General features: G+C 37.8%; 1 protein-coding gene across 2 annotated transcripts; it reads left to right on the forward strand.

Moving 5' to 3' along the window:
• The first annotated feature begins 60 nt into the window (after positions 1–60).
• Positions 61–27,367, forward strand: LOC125237853 (N6-adenosine-methyltransferase MT-A70-like protein). 2 transcript variants are annotated; one of them, XM_048145078.1, is made up of 13 exons: positions 61–466; positions 1,475–1,652; positions 2,329–2,447; positions 3,114–3,205; positions 4,411–4,537; positions 5,933–6,113; positions 6,415–6,500; positions 7,313–7,408; positions 7,978–8,122; positions 13,766–13,913; positions 16,873–16,984; positions 23,327–23,393; positions 27,116–27,367. In XM_048145078.1, exons 1-13 carry the CDS (start codon positions 274–276, stop codon positions 27,237–27,239), a joined length of 1,668 nt encoding a protein of 555 aa, XP_048001035.1. In that variant the 5' UTR covers positions 61–273; the 3' UTR covers positions 27,240–27,367. The 2 variants fall into 2 exon arrangements, with proteins under 2 accessions (XP_048001035.1, XP_048001036.1); XM_048145079.1 differs by having other exon boundaries at positions 61–424.
• Positions 27,368–27,431: the final 64 nt, after the last annotated feature.

Here is a 27,431-nt window from a genome sequence, read left to right on the forward strand (position 1 = left end):
CCGCATAGATCCAAGTGGTTGTACATTATACCATACCTGTGTCCACTCTGTGTCATTGTCATGTCAAGTAGCTGGTGTCAAGAATTTGTTTATTTGTATTTAAGGAGATTTTCTTGCGGAATAACTTGGAAAAATGATTATAATTAAATCCTTATTCCTTATCTCATTCAACTTGGATTAAGTATTTCAGTGTTTCTCTTAAAATAAACCGAAACTGTTGCATTTTACACAGCATTTAAGTCGTTTTCCTGACATAACCTGCACCCATTAAAAATGTCTGATGCTTGGGAAGAGATTCAAGCTGTGAAAAGTAAAAGGAACAGCTTACGCGAGAAGTTAGAGAAGCGTAAGAAAGAACGACAGAATATCCTCGGGTCCTCGCTTGGGAGTGGTGACAAAGCCGAAGGGTCGCCGGGAGAAAAAGGTAAACCAAGTGCCGGCGCGGCGGGAAGTACCAAAAATGAAGGTACGCTTATCGTTTTATTAATATTTTAACCTATTAGGGGACCCATATAAAGTACCTATGATATTGCAAGCAACCTCCTTACCTGTTGAACCTATCAGTGCCTCAGGCATATCATCATCATCCTCCTTGCGTTATATCGGCATTTGCCACGGCTCATGGGAGCCTGGGGTCCGCTTTGACAACTAACCCCAAGATTTGGCGTAGACTCTAGTTTTTACGAAAGCGACTGCCATCTGACCTTCCAACATGAAGGGTAAACTAGACCTTATTGGAATTAGTCCGGTTTCCTCACAATGTTTTCCTTCACCGAAAAGCGACTGGCAAATATCAAATGACATTTCTCACATAAATTCCGAAACATTAAAAACTAAGGGGCTTAAATTCATCCAATGACTGTCAAGTACAATGGAGTTGAAATCTACACATTTATGCAAAGAAAAATATCTGAAGACAGTTACAATTAATAACAAACAATACCTGGCGATAATGATTGCACATCTAATTTTCGTCTTTATAGACTGTTGTCTCTTTCTTGCTTATGTGATGTTAATTGTCTCTTTTAATCGCCGTTTGCTGTAAATCTTTTAAGATATCCATAAAATGTTAATGAAGTTAACTGCAGTTCCGCAGACAAATGACAATGAATAGGTGTACTTTGTTTATCAAAAACTATTTAAAATTAAACTTTATCATGCTTTTACACTTATTAATAAATTATAAATGAATGACCAGTGTAACTAGTTTAAGTAATCACATTTTTTGTCATAAGCAGCAAACATTTTCTCAGCAACAGAGTGGTCAAAACCTGGAACAAATTACCAGAGGATGTGATCTCAGCACTGAATGTTAACCAGTTTAAGAACGACTAGATAACTACTTAACAAATTTAAAGAACACATCTTAAGAAAGAATTGTTGGATACAGGCAACTATCAGTTGTTATAACTGCCTGCCTGATTAATAAAAATAAAAAAAAATACTTGCAACACTAAATCAATTAAATTTTCAGACAAACCAAAAGTGATTGTCCCGTCAGCGTCCCTAGAAGTGCGCCTGCTGCAAGTTCTCTCGGACATGCAGTTGCAGCTTCCTGCAACAGCCAGCGCCCTCTTGCCAGGCCTCGGTGACGTTGATACGGAGATTGTTGCGAGTTTGCTGCAGAAGTTTGCTACGCAGAAACTTATCACGTAAGTTGCTGATGCTTGTCATTCTGATGTACACATCCTAAAGTAAGAACTTTTTACCGTAATTTTAATTAGGCTTAGCTTAAGCTTGTAATTGTTGAACTATTAGTCTTTATCACATATCAAACTGGCTTAGAGATTAAATTTATCAGCATGAATTGTTGTTTTGACAATGAAGAATAAACCGTAGAAGTACAGCATAAGGCCTGATTTAGACGGCATGCGATTTAAGTTACATTGCGGGCTGTTGAGGTTACATACAATTTTGCACAGCCATCAAATACCACAATGTAATAAAACTTCTATGGGAGTTCTCGTACCGTCTAAATGGGCCCTTAATTTCGTGATCTAAATGCCAGCGCCATTTGTCGAATTTTAAGATTGTAATAGTTTGGTTGTTTGGTATGGCTTGTTTATAGTTATGTTATTAGTATAGCATGGTAAACGCGCTTGGGGTGGGGCTCGTAAGAGATGGTCTGACTGTGTGAAGAAGTCGACTGGCGGCAGCCTATACCGTGCAGTCCACATGGCTTATGACCGCGTTCAATGGAGACACGCTACTTGTGGTCGCGATCCTCAGCATTGAGGGAACGAGGAAGAAGAAGATAGCAACTCAATTGTTGTAATAGAACTTTTTTATACCTACCATGATTTTGTATTTTTCTTTTCATTTTGTCAGTATCCGAGAAAGACCAGAAGGCAGTACAGATGTGGGCATTGAAGTGGTCAGCGCAGAGTCTGTCCGGCTTGGCGCTGTGCTAGCAGCTTTGATGGAAGAGAACTCTAATAAGAGGAAAGGTAATGAATTGCTACAAATTCACTAATTTTGCACACATTTGGAAGTAAAGAATGCATACATATCCCTATAAGTTTTATCTCTATAACCATTGGCATGTAAAGTATGCTATACTACAGCAGTTCTCAAAAAGTTTCTACATAGCCACATCAGCAAATTTTAATTGATCCTATTTTGTTACCAACATTTAGTAGTATGAGTCGACTTTCGTAAGATATATACAGGATAATTGTTATAATTAAGAAAATATAGATACTAGAGAACCTTAATGACAAAATAAAACTTATTAAAATCTCAATTCAGCAAAAAATCTTGGTAACAAAATAGGAATTTAAAAAAATCAAATTTAATATTTGTACAAACTTTTTGAGAACTGCTGACTATTGGGTGTTCTGACTGTAATTAACTGGTCTTAAGCTTAACCATAAGTACCTAACCTTAACCACAACCATAACCTTAAGCATAAACTTGGTGCACAATATAGCCCATTTCTGGATGAGATTAGCCCAGGACCGGGATAAGTGGCGTACACGAATCGAGGCCTAAGCTCAGCAGTGGGCGATCCCATTTGTGATATAGCACTATAAAATGTGAGTCCTTGTGCACTATGGTGAAACAGGTGAAATGTGCATCCCAGAAAATCTTTCTAGTTTTCGTTATTTTTGCAGGTGAAGATGCCCCTGAGGAGGGTAGTAAAGCAAAACAAACAAAAACGACTACGGAAGAAAAGAAAGCTGCAAAGAAAGATACAGACTTAATGGTAAGAAACTTGTGCTTAGGCAAGGTAACTGGCTGTGAAAAAAAAAAGGATTGACCTCGGTTTTAGCTTGACCAAAGACACGTAACTCCATAGACAGTTACAGTCTAAGAAATATCGTACCTCAGAACCATATAGAAAAAGGTTAGGTGGCCTAGATGGCGTTACACCTTTGGGGGACGCTCGGCTAGATGGCGCTAATATTAATTTGACATTTTAACACATATCAAGCTAAGAATATAGGCCAAATTGTCAAAACTGAGGTTCAAAAGTTTTAAGCCTGTGTCGAGAGATGGCAGTCTATGCACTGTGATTACACATGTTACTTCGACAATAACTCTCTATAATACTCGATCCTCTTTGCTCTCTATAATACTTGATCCTCTTTGGCTTGACTAAACATGTTTTGTATCTTTTCCTCTACAGTTTCGATTTCCTAACAGTATCTTAATTAGAGACGCAACGGATAGTTGTTTGACCGGATACCGGATACCGAATATTCGGCCTAATTATCGGTATCCGGCCGCCGAATATTCGGCCAGCAGAAGTTTACCTACAATTTAAGCAGGGAGCGGGCGCGTCATGCAGTTTTTGACTTGTTTCGTAGTGAACTTCGCGCGGAATCCGTTTTAAGTGTAAACTAGTTTTGAAATAATAATAATTAGTTCGTTCATGGCAAAATGGATGTATAAATGTTATTTTATTATTATAAAGGGCTATGATTATAACCGTAATTGTGTTTGTGCATTGGTTTATCCCAAAATCATTCAATAAAAATAGCACATCCGGTATCCGGCCGGATAGTACGACACTATCCGGTATCCGGCCGAATATTAAAATAAGGGCCGAATAGGCCGGATACCGAATAGTAACCGAATATTCGGTGTATCTCTAATCTTTATAGTCTTCTTTTATCAAAAAGTGTAGATACATAATACATACATACATACATACAATCACGCCTGTTTCCCAGAGGGGTAGGCAGAGATCACAGATTTCCATTTACTACGATCCTGACAAATCACTTTCGCTTCACACACTTTCATAACGTTTCTCATACACGCTCGTCGGTTTCGAGTACTTCTGACCTGGCCTTTTTGCAATATTTCCCCCGATTTGAACAAGAAAAGTTCGCCTAGGTCTTCCACTTCCAACTGACACTTCCACTCTGAAAGTGTAGATAACAGTCACTATTTTGCTTGTTACAGTCTTTACTTGCCATGCCCTCGAGTCGAGAGAAAGCTGTGAAGAGAGTGGGAGAGGAGATCATGGACTTACTCAGCAAACCTACAGCTAAAGAAAAATTTCTGGCCGACAAGTTCAAGAGTCAAGGAGGTATTTTAATGAATTTTCACATGTTTAAAAATCAAAACAAGATGTCATACAGTACCGGTCAAAAATTTAAGTTCACTCCTTGTTTTCAGTACAATTGACTGCTTTAGAGAGATAGTTTTTTGTAGTTCAGACGTCAAAATTTGTTTCGTAAACAATTTATATTTTTTTAACATCTGTTTCCCTCAAATCTTATAGGCTAAATAATTATTTGGCCTATATTATCTGGCTAAAACTGTGTTTCGTGTAAAGATGTGTCTCAATTAGTGGCAAAGGCAAGGCCATAAATATAACTAGCATTTTGCCGTCATGTTTATTAGATTTTAGTGAAAGAAAGGTACGTGAATTGTGTCTAATTAGTAAAACAAATCTCCACAAAACAATAAATATAAGTTGAAAACATATTTCGACTACCAAACCGAAGATAATTATCGTACAAAAGTACTCATTTGTACCGAAATCAAAGGGTGAACTCAAACTTTTGACCGGTACTGTATATTAAAGAAAAAATGGCAGACACCACCAGTGGCGAAGGCCGGATTCGAACCGGCGTCTGTAGAAATCCAGGCTAACGCCATGAACCCCTAGGCCACCCCGTCACCACGCTCGACGACGGGGCTCGATACTGGTGGTGTCTATTTTTTTTTCTTTTATCAATTTATGACATCTTGTTTCGTTTATTAATTTATATATAGTAGTGTGACTACTTAAAAACACAAAATCAATTTGTTAAAATAATTTGATTTGTTCCTATAGTTGCGTTTCACATGTTTACTTAACTTTGCCACATTCATTTTAATTCCTCTCATGCCTCAAAGGCAAATCATATTTAATTAATAAATATAATTTGACTTTGAGGCTTTGCTAGCTTGCACCTTTTTAAGCCCCAACGCAAAAACGACGAGGTGTTATAAGTTTTACGTGTCTATCTGTCTGTCTGTGGCATCGTATCTCCCGAACGGACGAACCGATTTAGATTTAGTTTTTTCTGTCTGAAAGCTGAGGTCGGGAGTGTTCTTAGCCATGTTTCATGAAAATCGGTGCACTATGTCAGGGTTTATACAAACATTTTATTTTGTGTTTAGGTTACTTATTGTTATCTGTTTTTTTGTCTTTGTTTTATTTTTATTTAATAATAAATAAATATTATGTATATGACAATTTTGATTGACTGAGGCCCATGGTAAGCTCAAGAAGGCTTGTGTTGTGGGTACTCAGACAACGATATACCTCTATATAATATATAAATACTTATATACTATACATAGAAAACATCCATGACTCAGGAACAAATATCTGTGCTCATCACACAAATAAATGCCTTACCGGGTTTCGAACCCGGGACCGCGGGTTTTAATAATGCACTAATCGTGATTTCTATATCTTTGGTTTCATCAGGTGCTCAAGTAATGGAGTTCTGCCCGCACGGCACGCGCGCCGAGTGCGCCCGCGCCACCGCCCAAAGACAAGATGGCGTCTGCAAGAAACTGCACTTCAAGAAGATCATACAAGCACACACCGATGAATCACTGGGAGATTGTTCCTTCCTGAATACGTGCTTTCATATGGACAGCTGCAAGTAAGTAATAATCCTTAAAATAACGCCATCTAGCACTATGGTGAAGCATCTAAGAATAATTTCAAAAGAAAACTCTTTAGATCACAAAAACATATACTGTTTCATATTAGATCCAACCGAATGCGCCAACAAGATAAACACAAAAACATATCTAACTCTCTACAGTTGTTTAGTCTAGACTGTCTTTGCTCATGACTCTCATGAGTCATGAAATTGTCTAAGCGCTTACAACAGTTAGTAGTCATTTTAGTGTTAAGCACAATTTCTGTTTGTATACAATTAATATCAATTTTTTTTTTAGATATGTTCATTATGAAGTTGACAACACGGATCCTAACGTTACCGCGGCAAAAACCACCGACACCGCACAGAAGAATTCACAAAATGGTATGCTTATCTTTGCCTAGCTTAGCCTATCAAAAATATTGTCCCATACAAACATGTACACTACCGTCAAAAAGTTTAAGACCAAACACGATATATGCAAATAATCAAAATAAAGCGTATAACAATTTTAAAAAGGGATCATAATAAGAAATTGCATAGGGGGACCGGCGGAAACTGGATGCATAAAGCAGCAGACCGGGCTCTGTGGCGTACCTTGGGAGAGGCCTATGTCCAGCAGTGGACTTCAGCGGACTGATTATGATGATAATAAGAAATAAAAGCTAAACGTTTTTCTCATCGAAAAATCCTCCTCGACGCTTTTTCTCTTCCGAGCAAATTCTGCCGGCATTCTTGCTATAAGTTTGTGTAGCGTTTCTTGGCTAATGGATTTACACTCGTATTGCAGTATCTCCCATAGAGCTGTTGCAGATGTCGGACATTGTCTTCGGACTCTACGGTCGAGTTCATCCCATAAAAGTTCGATCGGGTTAAGGTCTGGGGATTGCGGTGGCCAAATCATATTTTTTAACACACCTTGGCGTTCTTTATTGACTGTGTAGCTTCTACAGATCTTTGCTGAGTGTTTGGGATCGTTGTCTTCTTGCAGAACAAATGGGTTGCCGATCAATATAATAAGATTACGTTGTTTTCTATTGATTACAAATTTAGTTTGATGATTTTTAGAAGGGTTTATAACAATGACACTGAACATTGTGTTTGGTCTTAAACTTTTTGACGGTAGTGTAGGTATTCTAAGACTTGAAATATTATTCGAATACATACAAATGACTTATTTTCTTGTAATTTTTCAGGAGTGCAGGTGGCACCCAAACCAGATGGAGTTTTAACGTTGACGCCCCCACAGTGGATACAGTGCGACCTGCGGTATCTAGACATGACGTTCTTAGGTAATATATCTTCATATCGAACCTTGAGTGAATTTTTTTTTTCTAAAATTTGGCGTATGCGGATAAAAACTATGAAAATTACTGCTAAAGTCAACCAGGGTATTTTCGTCTTGTGAATATATTAAACTTACACTCCATTTTTTATCTCTTCCGTAATATTTTTGTCTGATTACTCCTTCTAAATACCTGCTACTGTTATATGTGTATTTATTTATATATGTAGCAGGTATATAGAATTTTAAACGATACTTACGGCTCAGCCACGACATTGGTCTAAGCGCGACAGCGGCGAGCGGTGGCTATACATTGAAGCGAGACACAGCGATGGGACTTTTCATTCGCACGTATGGCTGCCGCTCGCCGCTGCCGCGCTTAGACCAATGTCGTGGCTGGGCCGTTAGATTTTATTTTATTAGATTGGTTCCTTACTTTTAACCTGCGCTTTCCATATAGGTTTATAGGTTCCATATAGGGCATAAGGTGGAATAGGTAATTTGCCAGATAAAGAGTTGAACTGTAAAAGTCAAGTATTTTTTTATTACTACAACATTTTAATCAAATTCTTGCAGGTAAATTCGCAGTGATAATGGCGGACCCGCCATGGGACATTCACATGGAGTTGCCATACGGCACCATGTCTGATGACGAGATGAGATGCCTCGGGGTGCCACAGCTACAAGACAAAGGCCTCATATTTCTATGGGTCACTGGCAGGTAACCACAGTGATACTCTTACTGTTATAGAGTAGAGACCGGCATAAATGCCCTCTTGCAGCAATTTTTATAGCACAGATTGTGAATAATTGACGATGTGTAATCGAAATAAACGTGTACATAGAAACCTACGGATCCAACTAAAAACTTATTAGTTGTAAATGATTGAATAAGATTAAGACCCCTGAAATGTATGGGCCTTTTAGGCTTAAAATTAGATGGCGCTGTATCGCAGCCTGGACGTGGCCGAAATCATATTTTCCCGAAGTATTTTTGCGTGTTTTTATGTTGATATTAGTACCTAAGTTTTCATTGTAATTTTCTTTTCTTTCTTTCTTTTCTTTTGTGAATATGTGTATCTATGGACTAAAGTTGCCTGAAATAAATGATTTAATAATAATAATTATGTTTTATAAGAACAAATGACTTATTTCTCGTCAATACACATTTAGAAAAAAAAATTGTAGGCATCATCAGTGTAGTTATGATAGTATTGAATAGGTGGCGCTAATAGAATGAGGTACGATTCTTAGCAGGGATGTAACGGATGTGGTTTTAACGGAACCGGAAGCGGAAGCGGAAGTTTTGAATTTAGTTTAACGGAAGCAGAAGCGGAACCGGAACCAGAAGCGGAAGTTATAGATGTTAAAAACGAAATGAAAAAATACCACATAGGTATAACATAAACCAAAACTAATTAAATTACCTAGAACTTTTAGGTGTTTACTGTTCAGCCTGTAATCAGCAGTTTGTAATCAGCCTTTAGGCCCACTTAGGTTTTAAAAACGAAAAGAAAAGTTACCTGATATTTTATCTTAAGTATATCATTCATTACAATCCAAAAATTTAAATCACCTTGAACTTTAAGATTGTTTGTTGTTTAGGTAATCACTAAAAATCACATAAGAATCCTTTTAAACCTTTATTATGCCGTAAAAGGTTTTAGAAACGAAAAGAAAACTTACTCGTAGGTAGTATAATACAATCCAAAACTAACCAGTAAAAATTATATGTGTAATTGTTAGCACACAATTAAATTTTTAAATTAAATGGAGTGATTGTAAAAGAAGTAAACTGTATTTAATAAACAAATCTAAGGGGAGCTTCTAAGGGGATCGTAGATAAGCCCTGCACCACTGAATAGTTGTTCACTCGCTACTAACTAGGTGGACAGGACAAATATTGGCGCGCAATGGAATGAAGCGATTAATGTTTAGTATCGCAGCACGTGGCAAGCGGAGAGATGAGCGAATGATAGGTATAGACCTGTTGGTCTTTGATGTACGCCGCTCATGTCCCATCGTCGCGCTAGGTTCCGACATCCGTTATAACTTCCGTTTGAAAAATAACAGAACCGGAACAGAAGCGGATGTGTAAAACAAAACGGAAGTTCCGCAGTAACGGAAGCAGAAGCAGAACTCCGTTACATCCCTGATTCTTAGTATGGAGACTGTAAATCCAATATAAATTATCCTTGTCAGTACCATCTTCAGTTCTTGCGCCAGAGTACATCACTATTACACACGTCGAAAATGGTTCGCGGTACGTGCTCGCTTATGTGCTAGAGACGCCCTCTGAACAGAGTTTTGCGAAATATCTCCTATAATGAGTTAAAAAATATAATGGGGGATGTCTGAAAATTTTAAAATCGCCTGATATTTTTTCTGGTGATAGGAATAAGCATTTCTATTTACAGAAAAAAGTTACAGATTTTTTGGTAGCACCATACATTTTATAAAAATAAAAACGTGTTGCTCGACTGCGCGTACGACCCACTTCGGCAGTTATGAGATTTGTCTTAGTCTTTAAAAAAATTCCATTTTGAATCTGTGCTGGCCACAGACACTGACAGTTGATTGTCAGCTTGACATTTTTCTCGGAGAATTCATAACCATATCTGGTGAACTATTTATTACTGTTTTCGACTCATTTTCTCTCCCTGGCCTCTGATTTTGCCTCCTTCTACGACTACCTTCGCTCTCGAACCCCGGACCGTGATTTTACTGGCTTAAAACGACGACCTTTGATTTTAAACCCTGGACCTGATTCTACTTGCATTAACGAAGACGTGTGCTTGCCCTGCTTGCTGCCGACGGCCTTTGCGTTGAACCCCGGACCTGATTACAATTTTTAAGCCCATTGAGTTGGGAAAACGTGGATAGGTACTAGCGATTTTGTAAGAGCTAGTTCATCTAATTTGCCAAAATGTGGAACAGCGACAAACACAATGCCTGTGAAGAAGAAATTGATGAAAGATGCAGAGATATTTTGGACAGAGAATGTGTATCCCATTAATTTTGAAAAGTGCAACTACATGTTATTAGAGTGTAATAAACATAAATTTGTCTTGATCTATATTAACATTATTACTCATTTTAGCACCCATAAGTACGTTTTCACATTATTCGATCCAATACCGGATGTTGGACCGATATCCCATACATTACAGGCGTCGTCTTGGATTTTTTCCATTGAAATCCTTCCGACATCCGATATTGGATCAGGTAATGTGAAAACAGGCTAACTCCTAGTAGTGATTCATAAGCGCACCTGCCTACAGATGAGAACTAGAGAAGGACCTGTGCCCTAAACAAATAACTTTAGATTGTTGGTTTATTGTCTGCTTTAAGTAGTTAGTGCTCAAAAAGGAAATGAGTTTGCGATGTGACGCCTACTGCTTTTCACATCACCCATTCAGAAAGGGTACTTTTCGGCCCTGTTAGGAGGGAATTAAGTGACACTTTTCTGTTCAATAACTTTGTCTGGCCTGTATAAAATATTAACGCCACGGAAAGTGTTTGCACATAAGTAATAATCAGTAATCAGTAATTCTTTATTGCTATCATAGGTACATAAGTTGGTACATTTCAGTAGGTATAGCACAGCTATGAACCCTGTAAGGGCACTGCAAATATAGTTCTTAATAACTAAAAATCTTAATACTTATAATCTTATAAATCTTAATACCTATATTGCTATGAGAACATTTTTATGTTGCAACATATTTTAATATTATGTATAAAAAAATTGTGTCGATTAAGTGCATAATATTTTTACAACAGACCTGATTCATATTTTAGTATTTTGCTTATATGATATGAAAAAAAAAGTGTCAAATAGTAGCAATAGTAGATTGTGCAACAAGGGAGAAAAATGAGATATATATCTTGAGTCACAGAGAACCTCCTATAGAGTGGCAGTCTTGTATATTTGGTTCGCGATACGAGTCACCAGTGTTTGGGGTGCGAGGAGCGGGCGGGGAATGTGTTAGGCGCGCTGTGATTGGCCGTTTCAAGGACGGCGGGCAGTCGCGCCAGATGAAAAGGGACAGAAGTATGACGCGTAAGTGGCCAATGTAAGTTGACCTATGCCGGCTCTGAACAAATTATAAATATGACTTATTTGTGAATTGTAATGCCGTCTGTTTTTAAATTTGAGCTTCTTTTTACCTTTCCACACCATTTCACACTACAGGTGGACATCTTTAAGGCATCAAAATACCCTTTTCCAATTTTTTTGTGCGAAAAACACGCGCTGCTTTCGGGTCTGTTACTTGGTCGATACTGATCGGGCACGGCGAGCGCCCGCGCTTATATCAGTGCAAATACTAGGAAGGCTGGCCACCGCGAGTCGTCTTGTAATAGATGTCTATAGGGGTTGGTCTGTGTCTTGAGTGTAGCAAGGTATTCTTAAATTTAATCCTGAGCGTAGTGAGGGATTCAAGTGTTAAGACACAAGGTGGAATTAAATTTGCTACACATATTAACATCAACTTTTAGGAAATTTATATATAATGATATGTTATATGAACTTTTAGGAAATTTATATAGAATGATATGTTATATGAACATAAAAAATGGTATGTTATGTAACCATGTAAAAAAAATGTGTCCTTGAAGGGAAAAGTATCACTTTGGTCCCTAATAGCAAAGAGGAAAAGTGCCTCTTTGCACCCTCCTCGCAGTGCAGGGAAGAAAATAACCCTTTCTTTTCGAATCCCAGTCACTACACTCAGTATTCAATTACATATAGAATACTTCACTTTGTTCACAATTCAATTTATATCCTCGCTATAAATATGCAATTTTGCTCCCTCGTAACACAATCTACTATAGTGCTGTTAATCATGCTTTAACAGTATGGAGGGCCATAGAAGAATATGGAAAGCCATAGCCGACTGAATTTGATAGTAACTTGACAGTAACTCGACACACATGACACACCTACAACTCAGAAGTAAAATAAAACAACACAATAAAATAAATCAATTGTATTTTATTATAGGACATTGCAAATTATAAAAAAAAATGTATTTTACCATATTTTTCCTATTGGTCTATCCAACAAAATACACATTTTATAAAATGCCACCGTGTCAGATATTTATGGCTTTCTTTTTTATGATATTATTGCCAGCGTGTAACTGCATTTTAAGGTTGGTAAACAAGACACGGTATCTTACACTCAGGTGGTCTTCACAGCAAAATCACACTCTGGTTGGGCAGTTCCTGCCAACCTATTGACACCAACTTTCCTTCAGCTCCTTTCTTAATATGAACAATTTTAAATCTGGGTTTTTCTGGTTGGTTTTAGAACAAGTTGGTATAAAGCATGTTTTGGGATCCTTATATCGTGTTTATGTACTTGTATTCATTATAACAAATAGTGTCCGGAACTTAAAAGCGATGATCGTCCTTATATCAAGCAAAATCAGAAGTCAGGGAGGCAAAACGGATCGTAAACAGTTCAGCAGGATCAGGTCCAGTGTTTAAAAGCAAACGTCTTCGTTAATGCAAGCAGAATCAGGTCCAGAGGTTAATATCAAAGGTCGTCGTTTTAAGCCAGTAAAATCAACGTCCGGGGTTCGAGAGCGAAGGTAGTCGTAGAAGGAGGCAAAATCAGAGGTCAGGGAGAGAAAATGAGTCGAAAACAGTAATAAATAGTTCACCAGATATGGTTATGAATTCTCCGAGAAAAATGTCAAGCTGACAATCAACTGTCAGTGTCTGTGGCCAGCACAGATTCAAAATGGAATTTTTTTAAAGACTAAGACAAATCTCATAACTGCCGAAGTGTGTCGTACGCGCAGTCGAGCAACACGTTTTTATTTTTATAAAATGTATGGTGCTACCAAAAAATCTGTAACTTTTTTCTGTAAATAGAAATGCTTATTCCTATCACCAGAAAAAATATCAGGCGATTTTAAAATTTTCAGACATCCCCCATTCCTCAAATTTTTTCGTAGCGTGTGTAGCGCGATTCACGATTTTTAGTGAAAATAGCAGCGCCATCTAGCGTCCTTTTGTGTAACTTCTGTGTATGTCAAACCATAATTCACAAAAATTAAATCTGACGCAGAAAATGTCATGGTCAGGCGGCCAAGATATATTATTATATATAAAGTGTGTGTGTCTGTTTGTTTGTCCGTATTTCACGGTAAAACGGTACGACGAATTGACGTGATTTTTTGTGTGGAGATAGTTGAAGGGATGGAGAGTGACATAGGCTACTTTTTGTCTCTTTCTAACTCGAGCAAAAGCTAGTTATATATATATATATATATATATATATATATATATATACCTATTGTAAAAGTTAGCCGATCAAACGTCCATTCAGACCTTACACTACTTTTGTTTTCAGAGCTATGGAACTTGGTCGCGAATGCCTTAAACTGTGGGGGTACGAACGCGTAGATGAACTAATCTGGGTTAAAACCAACCAGTTGCAGAGGATCATTCGAACAGGACGGACCGGGCATTGGTTGAACCATGGCAAGGAGCACTGTCTAGTGAGTGTGATCATTGACCGAAGCTTTAGCTTAAGGCCAGCAATTCACATACCATTGCCGCGTTTGCTCCATAGTTAGTTGGCGCGTATTGAACAAACGCGGCAATTGTATGTGAATTACTGGCAATTGTGTTGCCTGTGTATCAGCATCCTTAGGCCAATAGTCCACTATCATATGTTTGTTATAAAAATATGAACATAGGTCTGTATGCCTCCCTTTTTCTCCAACGTGAAGAAAAGGGATGGCATGTTGCCTATGATCATATTTCTATGATAAACATATGATAGTGGACTATCGGCCTTAGTATCTATTTTGAACAGCTGCTGAGCAAATTGGCTTGGGTGAGGCAAACGAGCGCGCATGTCTCAGACGTTTGGCGCGCGAGGCAATGCTTCGCGAGGCTGCTCGATTAGTGTGGACCCGACTATAAACTGGACTTCGTTTAGGAAAAAGGATCCAACCCACAAATAACCACCAAATTAAAATTTTGAAAAAAAAAATTGGTTGTCTGTAAAGTCGGTTTACGGACGGCAGTTTAACGTGATAACGTCAAACATTACAGTAGTATAGACAGGGGCGGTCAGAGTATAGCAAAAGGGGCCCGTTCTGGGACTTTTTTCACGATTTTTTATTTATTTATTAAAAATACACAAAAGTTAACAGTATTTCACCAAAGCACTTATGTGGTAATATAATTATGTACATGTTAAATTGACATAAATAAAAGCAAACACACTTAAAAGTTAAACTATGGTTATTACATTAATCACCTAAGGAGTGTAGGGTCTATGAACCTTAAGAGTTTTCTGTAAAACACACCAACACTATCAGCAAATATGTCAATATCGTCTGTCTCCAACATGATGCGGTTAAGAGCAGCTCGGGCTCGAGCGGTGCGCCGGCCGCCGCGAACAGGCGCCGCCGCCGCCGCGCCGGCACCGCGCCCGGCATGCCAACCACCACATTCGCTCTTGGTACTTGCAGCCCCATTCTCTCAAGCACGGATGCGTCATCTATATACTCTATGGTGAAACAGTTGGCGGTAATGCATAATATGCAGCAGTTTCCGTCTGGTTTCTAGAGTTTGAAGACCAACCATTCCTGGGTGGCTAGCCGAATGGCAGAATCGCTCACGAAACGAAGCGCTAGTAGATATCTATCTCTATCGCGCTTGCGTATTGGCGCGACAGAGCCAGCGGCGTATCGCTTTCGTTTGGCGTCGGAGAAATGCCATTCGGCTACGGGGCCTGTTACGAATAGAGATGGATACATATATGGGTAATACCCGTACAGTCGTTTGTAAATGTGCCTACATAACTTCCTCTGCACTCTTTCTAGTGATTTGCCAATAACTTTTGGGAATACTGGTGTGAGTAGATAGATAAAAAGCCTTTAACACAATTATCAGAAGTGAATACTTACAATCTTTCCTCAAAGCTCTTCGCTCCATCCATTTACCGCAATGATGGCAATGTTTGCCAAAGCAGAGATTTGGCTATGAAAAAACATACGTATATATATTATAATCCTTAAAAAATATATGTTTTACTATAATAGAAAGTAATATTGCAAATACTTACAATTTTTGGCATTGTATGACCATTTCAATTTTCAAATAAAACCTTAGACCTATATATAGGGACCCGACATGTTGTTCTATGCCATAGATTTATATATATTAAGCTAGATTGAGTTGTTAAGCCAAAAACTTTTACTAGTCTGACAAGAACGCCTTTCTGCGCCGGTGATAAAGTTCAATTTAGTATGGCAAAAAAGTGTGAGCTCAGTCCCTATTGTACCATGTTTAGCGGCCCAAATGTCATTGTCAGTGAGTTCCAAAGACAGGGGACAGCGGAATCACATTTTTTGCCATACTAAATTGAACCTTATTACTGAGACAAAAAGGTGACCGTTTTCGCTATTCTGAACTATCGAAAACGGTCCACATGAGAGGGCATTGTTTGGGCTGGTGTCCCTCTCGCACGTGTGGCCAGTGTTAATGAGCCATAATAGTAGTATTTATATATATATATATATATATATATATATATATATATATATATATATATATATATATTACCTGACTTTATAACTTCTTATATTATTTTAGTGTTATATTCAAACTAGGGTTTCGATATATTTCAAAGAATTGGAAAATAATTACAATGTAATTATTTTGATGCCAATAAATCAAAGATTTGTATAATTAAAAACGACGTTCACTGAATAATGTTGACATTGTCAGTAAGTGCGAGAGGGACACCAGCCCAAACAATGACCTCTCATGTGGACACACTTTTTGACCTAACTACACAATCTAGTTTAATAATTCTAAATCTATGATGAGTTCAGACGGGATATGTTCTGTAAAAAGTCGTATAAATTAAAATAATTAATTTTGTCGAGAACAACACACGGGCGCGCCATCTGTCCCAGCTGTGGTGCTTTACTCAGGCCACACGCTATAACCATACCGAGCGCATCGATCAGCCGCTTAGTTCCAACGCGCGCCAATAGATGGCGCAAAAGCTATATTGCGAAACGGGACAATGACGTCATCTTTTTCGTGCATGCTGCCCGTAGTAACGAGTTATTAGACGTTATCACGTCAAAAACCCAGACATAGTGGACCGATTTTCATGAAACATGCCTAAGAACACTCCCGACTAATTCAGCTTTCAAACAAAAAAAACTAAATCAAATTCGGGAGCTACGATGCCACAGACAGACACAATCACAAAGACCGACAGACAGACAGACAGATAGACGGACATGTCAAACTTATACAACACCCCGTCGTTTTTGCGTCGGGGTTTAAAACAGCCAAATAAATGACTTTTCATATTAATTTTTTTGTGGATTGGATCCATTTTTCTAAACTACGTCACTATTTATCATCAATAAATGCTTTGTACTGTATTGTGAATTTATCAGAATGAACACTCGCTTTTTTATTTAGGTCGGAATGAAAGGCAACCCGGACAACCTGAACCGCGGACTGGACTGTGACGTCATCGTCGCCGAAGTCAGAGCCACCAGTCATAAGCCCGACGAAATATACGGCATTATTGGTGAGTACTTAAATCAGCGATAAAACGTTTATGACTCTGTACGTATAAAATAACCTAACCACGAAAGTAAACGCAACTATGGAAATAGCATAGTTGCGTATAGATGGCAGCACCAGTCTCTCTAGCATTAAGGGGCTACCTTTGAACGCGCCACGCACCGCACGCCAGTTGCCTGACGGCTCTCGGACGGGGGGCTGTGCCGCTCGCTGCGCCGAGCCATTTTTTTTCTTAGAATAGAGAAGCGAAACAAAATGAAATTAAATTATCATTTCATTATTACAAGTGTACATTACATAATTCCTGTTTTAGGACAAAAACAAATTATTTCACAATGTACTATGTGACATGTATTGGCGAATTTTGCCCGTCAGTCGCAAGTAGAATTTGGCCGTGTGGGTTTCATCACCGCTTACGGCTCTCACTGATCAATGCGGGCCTGGTTTCGAGCCCGGGCAGTGGGATATCTTTTTGTGTTTTTTTTTTCAAAAACGATTAGTTTCTACATTATAAAGGTTTTAATATCTCCCGGTTACAATATTTATGGCAAAATTCATTGTTTCGTATTTTCTCGCTGATGAAAATTATTTGAAGCTTCATATATATGTAAAAGTTTATACAAACGTTGAATTTTATCACAAATATTATACAGGAAGCCTGTATAGTTTACATGTGCTGGCTGTGTAAAAAAAAGCAATAAATAAATATGAAAATGAATACATAATTATTTTATATAAAATACACACAAGCTAAAATGCATGTGCCTTGTAAACGAGCGCGCAGGCATGGTTAGATTTGGTTAGGTACCCACAGTACCTACTGCGAGCCGGCGCGCGCGCTCGGGTGGGGTCGTTGACCTTGCAACCCCTGCAGGTAGGTTTTAGTTCGCGGCTTCGCGCACATAGCACGAAATGATATAGGTAACAAGGAAAGGTGATATATAAATAAATTTGAACTATTCTTTATATTATAACGTGACCATAATACGTACCGTATGCCGCAACTAACAAAAATCTAAATTTGTAGATAGGTGTTCGTAGTTTCCGTTAGAATAACGAAATATTTTAAAATTATATAATTATTACGATCAAAGATACGGTACCTACCATAGAATTTTATCACAAATATTATTCATTTTTAGTTAAAAATATTGTGCCAAATTGTACAGGCTGTAATTTTTATAACAAGTAATATGTTAAAAAATAATGGAACCTGAAAATGTAATATTATATTTCGTTAAATTTTATATAGTTTCAGTTTCAGTTTATTTATTCAAGAACAATTTTTACATCGTGTTTGTTTATACACTTTAATCCTTCCATTCTGTATCCAAAACACTCTTCTCTCACGAGACTATTCAGATGGTACGCGACTGAACTTTGTGCTTCGTCCGCCTCGCCTGTGCGCGCTGTGTGTGTAGGGTGAAGTGGTCGACAGTGGTTCGTTTTTTTTTCAAAGGGAGTGAGTATAAAGAACAAAATTACAGTAAATGTAATATAGTTTTAGTATGTATTATTGATTTTTAAAAAAATAATACTTTCAAACCCAAAGAAACCTAATATGTATTGCACTATGTTATTTTTTTGTTTACCGTTATCCCATGATTAAATATATTGTACATTGATTCGGTTCGGAGGTGGTGTCACCCCTTTTCCAGGCATTGGATACTGCGAATAATTACCCATTTTGATAATTTTAAGCAATATAAATCATCAATAGAATCAAATAAAAGTAAGGCGTAGATAAAAGCTAATAAGTAATAGTTATTTGTTATACAAGGGTGCAAAGTTGAACTTGGCGAGTTTTTCAACACACGAAAAGTAAAATACATTTGCACCCGTTTGTAACACGAAACTTTTCCCCTCCACTATTTATAGCGAGGAAAGTACAACGCAAAAAACGTATGTAGAATAGTACAATCCTTTTTTATAAAAGCAAACGTAAAGATATGCAAACAGGTATACGGTCCGCCTGATGGAAAGCGATCACCGTAACCCTGTATACATGTGGACAGTGTTATGGAATAAGCGATCAAGCGACAGTTAGTTGAAATCGAGAAAATGAGCTAGAAAGATTTGAAATTTGAATCAGTTGTTGTAAGTTCATTTATAAAGTAAAAAAGTTAATTTTGACATTGAACCTATAAAAGTGTTCATAATTTAAATAGATAAAAAAAATAACACCATACCTATTCAAGTTTCGAAGTTATTAACGTTTTTCCGCTTGATTCTTTATTGAACTAATACTGGGATGAGGTTAATTTATTTCGTCGTAGCGTACTATGAGACATATTTTGTCGCTTGATTCTTTAATGCAAATTGTTAGAGGTAAAGTGAATACTGGAATAAAATAACATTCCATATATTTGAGTAAATAGTGCTATTGTAAATAAATGAAAAACAATGTTTTCCTCCACAGGACTAATCCGTCTAACAATTTAGTTTTGTTCTCCAATCAACTTTTTTTAATAAATGTCAAAAAAATCAGCATATATGGCAAAATTGGCATTGTAACTAATAATAATTCATTAGTACTAGCCAGTATTACACACATAAGATATTATGATATAACAAAACCTCTTGATACTTAGTTCTCATTAAGCGAAATATCCTGCAATTTCAAATATGTAACAACGAATTAAACGACACTATTAGGGCGGTTAAATCGATATTGCGTTTATAAATCATCAAAACTTTAAACCAAAACGAATTAATAACATTTTTATGGCGTTTAACTCGATTTTGCGATTTAGAATATACGCTTATTATAATTTGTAAAAGTAAATTTGGCGTTCAATTCGTTTTTACGTAACGACTTAGTACACAGGGCCATACAAATTTTAACGTGTCGCTTGATTCTACCCCTTAAAATAAGGCTGTAAGCATGATTTTTCAACAAATAAATAGTCAATACTATAGATTATCACATTTATATCCGAACTGCATTCATAACTTTTTTTTCGGATTTTGGCGCTTAGTTCGCTATTCCATAACACCGTCCATTGTATTCGTCATTATGCTAGATACAATTCCTTGAGAAATCTCTTTCAAAACCTTCTATGTTTGGTGCGCGAGCGTTATCATGGATACTCGCAAGCATCCTATCAGTCATTCTGTGAAATATCCAGTACTGGTGTTAGTCGTCGCTCAAATGGTGTACACCGCTTGTTTGTCTTCTAAAAGCTAAAATATAAATAAGATAAAATGTGAAATTCATGGAATGGGCAGATACTAAGCACACATGTCAGTGGCGGGATCCCTTTCTTTCCCATAAACTTATTGTTCATAATTTCGTTAGTCAGAAGTTGTTATTCACATATTTTGTGGTCATAAACATCACTAGTCATAATTTTTGTTACGAATAACGTTTCATGGTTCTAACAATAACAAACCATAATATTGGATATCATAATCTCAAAAGTCATAAAGTTGATGAGTATAAAATTGAAAAGTATAACAATAATTATTCAGAAATATTATTAGGCATATATTTTGAAGCCCTACTGATTTTTCTGCATATAGATTTAATGTCTAAAATTCCTAAAGTATATTATATTTCAGACATACATATATTTATTATTACACAGAAAAAAAATATAGTAACCCTATTCCTCGGGTAGGTTGTTAGTTTCCTTTGATTCCTTAGAGCGGAAATAGGAGCCCCGAGTAGTGGGCTCCGTCTACTCATTGGTGGAACTAAATTGTTTTAAAAATAACCCTTTTCCTCATGTAGGTTCGTTAGTTACCTTAGAGCGGAAATAGGAGGCCCGCGTAGCGGGGCTCCGTCGGTTTATTGGCGGAACAAAATTGTTTCAAAAAGTAACCCTTTACCTCGTGTAGTTAGTTTCCTTTTGCTAGTTATCTTTTGTCCTTAAAAGCGGATATAGAAATTGTCAACGTCGGCTCCTTGGCGAGACCAAATGGTTTAATAAGTGCCATGAAAATTTAATAAACACTGAGGAAGTTAGTAAGCCAAATTACAAGTTTCGAAAATGCAGACGAAAAAAACATTGCAACATTTTTTATGGGAAACAATAGAGAACCATTTAATGCTATTAGTGAAGAAACACATGGTTATTAAGGTTCACTATTATCTGGCAGAAACTTTTTACGCATATATTTGATTCGTATAATAGTTCTTGGCAGAAGTATTACGCAGAATATGCTTTGGCATAAATCATTTCGCAGATTTTTGTAATACCGAATCATCTGTTGTCATAATGTTGATGACCATAATAGTCTTTTAGTCGAACATTTGCTTTTGCAGATAATATTTGTGCATAATATTTAGGTGGCATAAAGTTGCGATTTGCTATTTGATAGCGAGTTGGATGTGTTGGGGATGCAAGATACCTAACACTCCTCCTCGCTTCGCTCGTCGTCGTACCTAACGGTGACTCTGGGGCAGTTTTTCTCTTATGATAGCGTGTAATAATTCTGCTAATGTAATATTATGCGATTAGATTATTATGGTACATACAATTATGCTAAATCAAAGTCGACCAAAGTAATGTTTCTGCCAAATGTGTCTTATGCATGGTAGTAATAATGCCAACTAAATTTTCTGCAAAATTACCATTCGACTGAAAGTGTTTCTGCGAAACATGTTATGCGAAGTGTGTTTCGGACTAAAATTATTCTACCAGATGAGGGTAACCCGGTTATTAATCGTTATGACTTGTGATAAATCCTTAGATCAATTATTCCGAATAAGTTTATTTCCTTCAACATTATGGATTTGTACATCTATGGACTTTGATTATTATGGCTAATAAATTTTATGACTAACAATACTTATGACTTTCAAAAATCAGAACTACAATTTCTGACGTTTAATTTTATGACTAGTGATAATATGACTAAGAAAAATTATGACGGAAAACGTTATGGATAGTAAAAATCGGACTTAAAAAATTATGGGAACCAATAGAGACCCGTCAGTGGCGCTTCATTTGAATAGCCTCGTGATAGAGGAGCGTTAGAGAGAGAAGAGTGTTTTGAAGACAGAATCGAAGATTTAAAATGTACATAAGTAATAAACAAAATTGATGATGAATTTTGATGTTCTATTCTTTTTTTCACACAGCCAGCCGGCAGCCCATGTGCAGAAAATATTGCTTGTTATAAAAATTACTGCCTGTATAGTTTGGTTCCCTGTATGATATTTGTAACAAAATTCAACGTTTCTATGGTAGGTCGAATCTTTGATCGTAATAATTATCATATAATTTTAAAATGTCTCGTTATTCAAAATGTAACTTATAGGTACTTGAGTTGTACTGTGCGTGCTAAATATGCAGTCTGCCTGTATGCAGTCTTTCGCCGGCTCGGCGCTGCGGACTACCTACCTCGCAACTCGCAAGTCGCAACGCAACCCCAAACACAAGGCACATGCATTAGCTTAAGTGAATATTTATAATAGGTACCTATATTTATTGCTACGCGTTCTGTTTTATTGCAAAAAAAAGATACTTTTTATGTGAACCTAAAATTAATTTACATCAGGAAAAACATACAAAACAATGAATCTTGCCATAAATATTGTAAACGGGAGATATAAACCTTTATAATGTAGAAACTTATCGGTTTTGAAAAAAAATAAAAACCAAAAAAATATTCCTCAGGCCAGAATCGAACCCAGACCATACTAGTACTAGACTCAGTCAGTAAGCGGCGTTACAAACCACAGTGCCAAACTCTGCTTATGACTACTGGCCAAAATGCGCTAGTACTTTTCACATTGTACATTGTGAAATAAACAATTTGTTTTAGTACTAAAACAGGAATTATCTAATGATAATTTAGATACATTTTGTTCCGGTTATCGATACGGTCATTGATGATGCCACAGGGCCCTCTGGTTCGAGTTTAAAGGTAATTTTATGATACGTCAATACAACAACATTCTTATTGATTATTGACAAAAAAATCTTCCATAATACGACAGCATTCCAGCCGCGGGTAACTGAAGGCCTTGGTCACTTTTCTTTAGTTTACTGCATTTATTTCCGTTTATAATATTTGCATATTTATAGCATTAAAGTGTATTAGTACCCATACATTCGTACAGGCAACTCCTGGCGCTAGTAGCTTATAGTATTGCGATCTAGTACAAGCAACTCCTCCTAGATGGCGACTTGTTACGTATGGTGGTCTTGAATCTCGATCGACGTATCGTATAACAGGGGTGCGGGGAGGGGAAGTAGCGCGATCGAGCGAGGGCATTCAAACAGGGGGACCGTCTTAACAAAATGTTTTCTAGTTTATATACCTCCCACAACTTTCTGAAGGAAAATAGGATCAATGGGAACCTGATGTTGGCTAAAAGTTTTTTTTTTTGTTACAGAGAGGCTAAGTCCCGGTACGAGAAAAATCGAGCTATTCGGTCGACCGCACAACGTGCAACCTAACTGGTAAGTCAAGTTTAAATTCTGAAAAGTTCAAATCATAGTGTTGTGTTCCTGCCGGTGAGTAAGGCTGCCAGAGCTCAACGAGGGTGCGGTGTGCTGGTGACGGAAGGACCTACGGAACGAATTTGTTCCGTCTATTGTCCTTTGAGTCGTCGGCAACCCGAACCCTCCTTGGAACTTGTACACTCCTTTTTGCTGTGTACTTAACACAGCAAAAGGGAGTGTGCAAGTTTCTAATGGGTTGGCAACGCGCATGTGACACTCCATGAGTTGCAGGCATCCATAGGTTACGGTGACCACTTTCCATCAGGCGGACCGTATAAAGACATTACCTGTATAGAATCTTCGAACCAATTCACACGAGCGTTAAAAAAATGGCTTATCGCCCACGCTTTTTATGACATGAATGAATTCTACATCTTTTAAATTATTTAATTAACATTCACAAAACATTGTATCCATTTAATTCTAAATGTATTACCATATTTAGACAAATCAAACTACGAATACTAATATAATAATTTTAATTTTAATATACCATATAATAATTATGTACCTAAATCAATTGTGACGTGTAATATGTAACAATATTATAAATAAATGAGTATGAGTATGCTTGTTTGCCACCGACGTAGTATAAAAGAAACAACATGGCTGATCCTACAAAACCCAGTGGGTATGTAATCTATAAAGAGCACCAATATCACGCCAACAAGCGTACAACCCGGTAAAAATTCACCTTAGCTTATGGACGTCTACAACTCTAGAGGTGCTAGATGCGCGTTGCCGAGCCTAATACACTGTTGTTGAGCTCTGGAAACCTCATTCACCGGCAAGAACACAACATTATAATAATGACTCCACGGCCGATACGGCCACGGCGACTGCTTTCAAGTCCGTTGCTGTCTCAGGTGTGCTCGCCAATGGCTGACGTAGCCGATCTTGTTGGCAAATGTTAATTAACAACATTATAATTAATTGGCATACAGTGTGTCAAGTTCACCTTCTTGCTTTAGCCCATAAGATGTCAGAATATCTAAAGAGAAGGGTGCTTATTATATAACTATATTAGACGACCGGTCTGGCCTAGCCACAGACCAATACAACAAGACGGCCCTTACAGGGCGACTCGCGGTCACCAAGCATACGACAAATCAGGTTTATAAAAGTTTGAACGCGTGCGACACCGATCAGTAGCGCCCAAGTATACGACCCGCTAACAGTGTTCGTGTCCGCTCGGGAAAAAATCTTAAATAATCAAATTTGGTTGCAAACAATGGTCTCTTGCAGCATAAAGTGGTGTGGCAAGTCTTCTAATACTTCTACATGTAAACAAGAGCGTGTCGGGCCACGCTCAGTGTAGGGTTCCGTAGTTTTCCATATTTTTTTCAAAAACTACTGAACCTATCAAGTTCAAAACAATTTTCCTAGAAAGTCTTTATAAAGTTCTACTTTTGTGATTTTTTTCATATTTTTTAAACATATGGTTCAAAAGTTAGAGGGGGGGGACGCACTTTTTTTTCCTTTTGGAGCGATTATTTCCGAAAATATAAATATTATCAAAAAACGATCTTAGCACACCCTTATTCATTGTTAAATACCTATCCAACAATATATCACACGTTAGGGTTGGAATGAAAAAAAAATTCAGCCCCCACTTTACATGTAGGGGGGGGGGTACCCTAATAAAACATTTTTTTCCATTTTTTATTTTTGCACTTTGTCGGCGTGACTGATATACATATTGGTACCAAATTTCAGCTTTCTAGTGCTAACGGTTACTGAGATTATCCGCGGACGGATGGACGGACGGACGGACGGACAGACAGACATGGCGAAACTATAAGGGTTCCTAGTTGACTACGGAACCCTAAAAAGATGGAATAACATTCCACAGTTAAGTCAAATTAATTATTTTGTTGAATATTGTTTATTATCCGCGGAGTTCATTTATACTGGTCAATATGGTTGTACTGAGCGGTGCCGAGGCGCGTCCATCCCTTTTTGTCTAGTTAACAATGCGATATACTATCCCTTTCACGTAAACGACTAGGGACGGGGGCATGTTAGTTTATGTCTGTTGCGGGAACTTCTTACTACCGTTCGTACCATGTGCTACCATTTTATGAAATATAAAAGAAAGCAGATTTGTAATTGTGAATAATTATCTAGAATCTGTAGTGTTATTTAGTTGATTGATTAGTTTAGAATATTTAGTTGGTAATTTAACTTAGTAAACGTAAGTAAAACTGCACAGTTTAGTTATTATTATTAGTTACTAGAATGATTTTTATTGAGGTGCTATCACAATCATCATCCTCCTTGCGTTATCCCGGCATCGGCATTCGCCACGGCTCATGGGAGCCTGGCGTCCGCTTTGGAAACTATTCCCAAGATTTGGCGTAGGCACTAGTTTTATGAAAGCGACTGCCATCTGACCTTCCAACCCGAAGGGTAACTAGGCCTTATTATAATTTGTTGCAAAACAAATTCACCACAGTACCTACTGGTACCGGTACCATTGTCTATAATAGACATGTCCCATTCCCATCCCTACTGCTAATCGTAAAGGCGCGCCATTATTTGAAACGACCAATGGCAGCACCGTGCGCGCGCCCGCCTCACCCCGCAAGGATTGGTGATTTGCGTCTCGAACAATATCGCTTGCATTAGGCTTCTAGTGGGGTGTTCTGTGGGCCTAGCTAACCCTGCCTGCTACGCCGCTGTCCCGGGTTCGAAGCCCGGTAAGGGCATTTATTTGTGTGATGAGCACAGATATTTGTTCTTGAGTCATGGATGTTTTGTGTGTATATAAGTATTTGTATATCCATACTAATATTATAAATGCGAAAGTGTGTGTGTCTGTTTGTTTGTCCGTCTTTCATGGCAAAACGGAGCGACGGATAGACGTGATTTTTTAAATGAAGATAGTTGAAGGGATGGATAGTGACATAGGCTACTTTTGTCTCTTTTTAACGCGAGCGAAGCCGCGGGCAAAAGCTATAAGTTATAGTATATATCGTTGTCCGAGTACCTGCAACACAAGCCTTCTTGAGCTTACCGCGGGACTCAGTCAATCTGTGCAAGAATAAATAATAAAAAAAAAAAATATTTAAGTCCTATAATATTTATTTATTTATTTATAACTGATCATAACGCGCGCTACGTCGCGCTTAGACCAATGCCGTGGCTGGGCCGGTAATTTCTCTATGTCTGCTACAGTTTTTATCCATGATAGTTTGTGCACCAAAAAGCTGCAATTTATCATGATTATTAGATAACAAATGACAAACGCCTGAAGTACTCTGCCTTGGAAGCCACTTATGACTTCGTGCCCTTCGCGGTTGAGACAGCCGGGCCCTGGGGAAGGGAGGCGCGTGAACTCTTCCAAGAGATCGGAAAGCGCCTCAGGGAGAAAACAAAAGATCCCCGTTCTGAGTCATGGCTTGTCCAACAGGTCTCCATCGCCATACAGCGGGGTAACGCTGCTAGCGTGATGGGGACCTTTGGACCCGGCATGGCCCAGAACGGGTTCCTTTAGGTATCCTACCTTTTTTTTAATATATATATGTAGTGATAATTTGTTATTTATTTATTTATTTAAGATGTGTTCTTTAAATTTGTTAAATAGTTATCTAGTTGGTTCTTACTGATCATTGATTTTCAAGTTTCAAATTAATTTCAACAGAAAGTTTCATTTAAAAAATACAAACTTGTTCATACAGGATAACACTAGGAAACCAGGTGGATGGTGTTCGACTAGTGGACCCCGAGCTGATCGCAGCCTTCAAGAAACGGTACCCAGACGGGAACTGCATGGCCCCACCGCCTCCAGAAACCCTCACTTAGAGTCGTTGTAGCCGGCTAGCTAGCAAGAGCTGCACGAATGGAACGAGTGAATGAAAAGATGCATGTGTGCAACAGATTAACCAATAAAATGGTATACACATATCACTCATACAATCAAACAAAGTTTTGTTCATTCAATTCGTGCCAGCTTTCATGAAACAATCTGTTCACTGTGAAGACATTTAGATATTT

This window comes from Leguminivora glycinivorella, chromosome 22 (genome assembly GCF_023078275.1).
Source record: "Leguminivora glycinivorella isolate SPB_JAAS2020 chromosome 22, LegGlyc_1.1, whole genome shotgun sequence".
NCBI classification, from domain to species: Eukaryota; Metazoa; Arthropoda; class Insecta; order Lepidoptera; family Tortricidae; genus Leguminivora; species Leguminivora glycinivorella.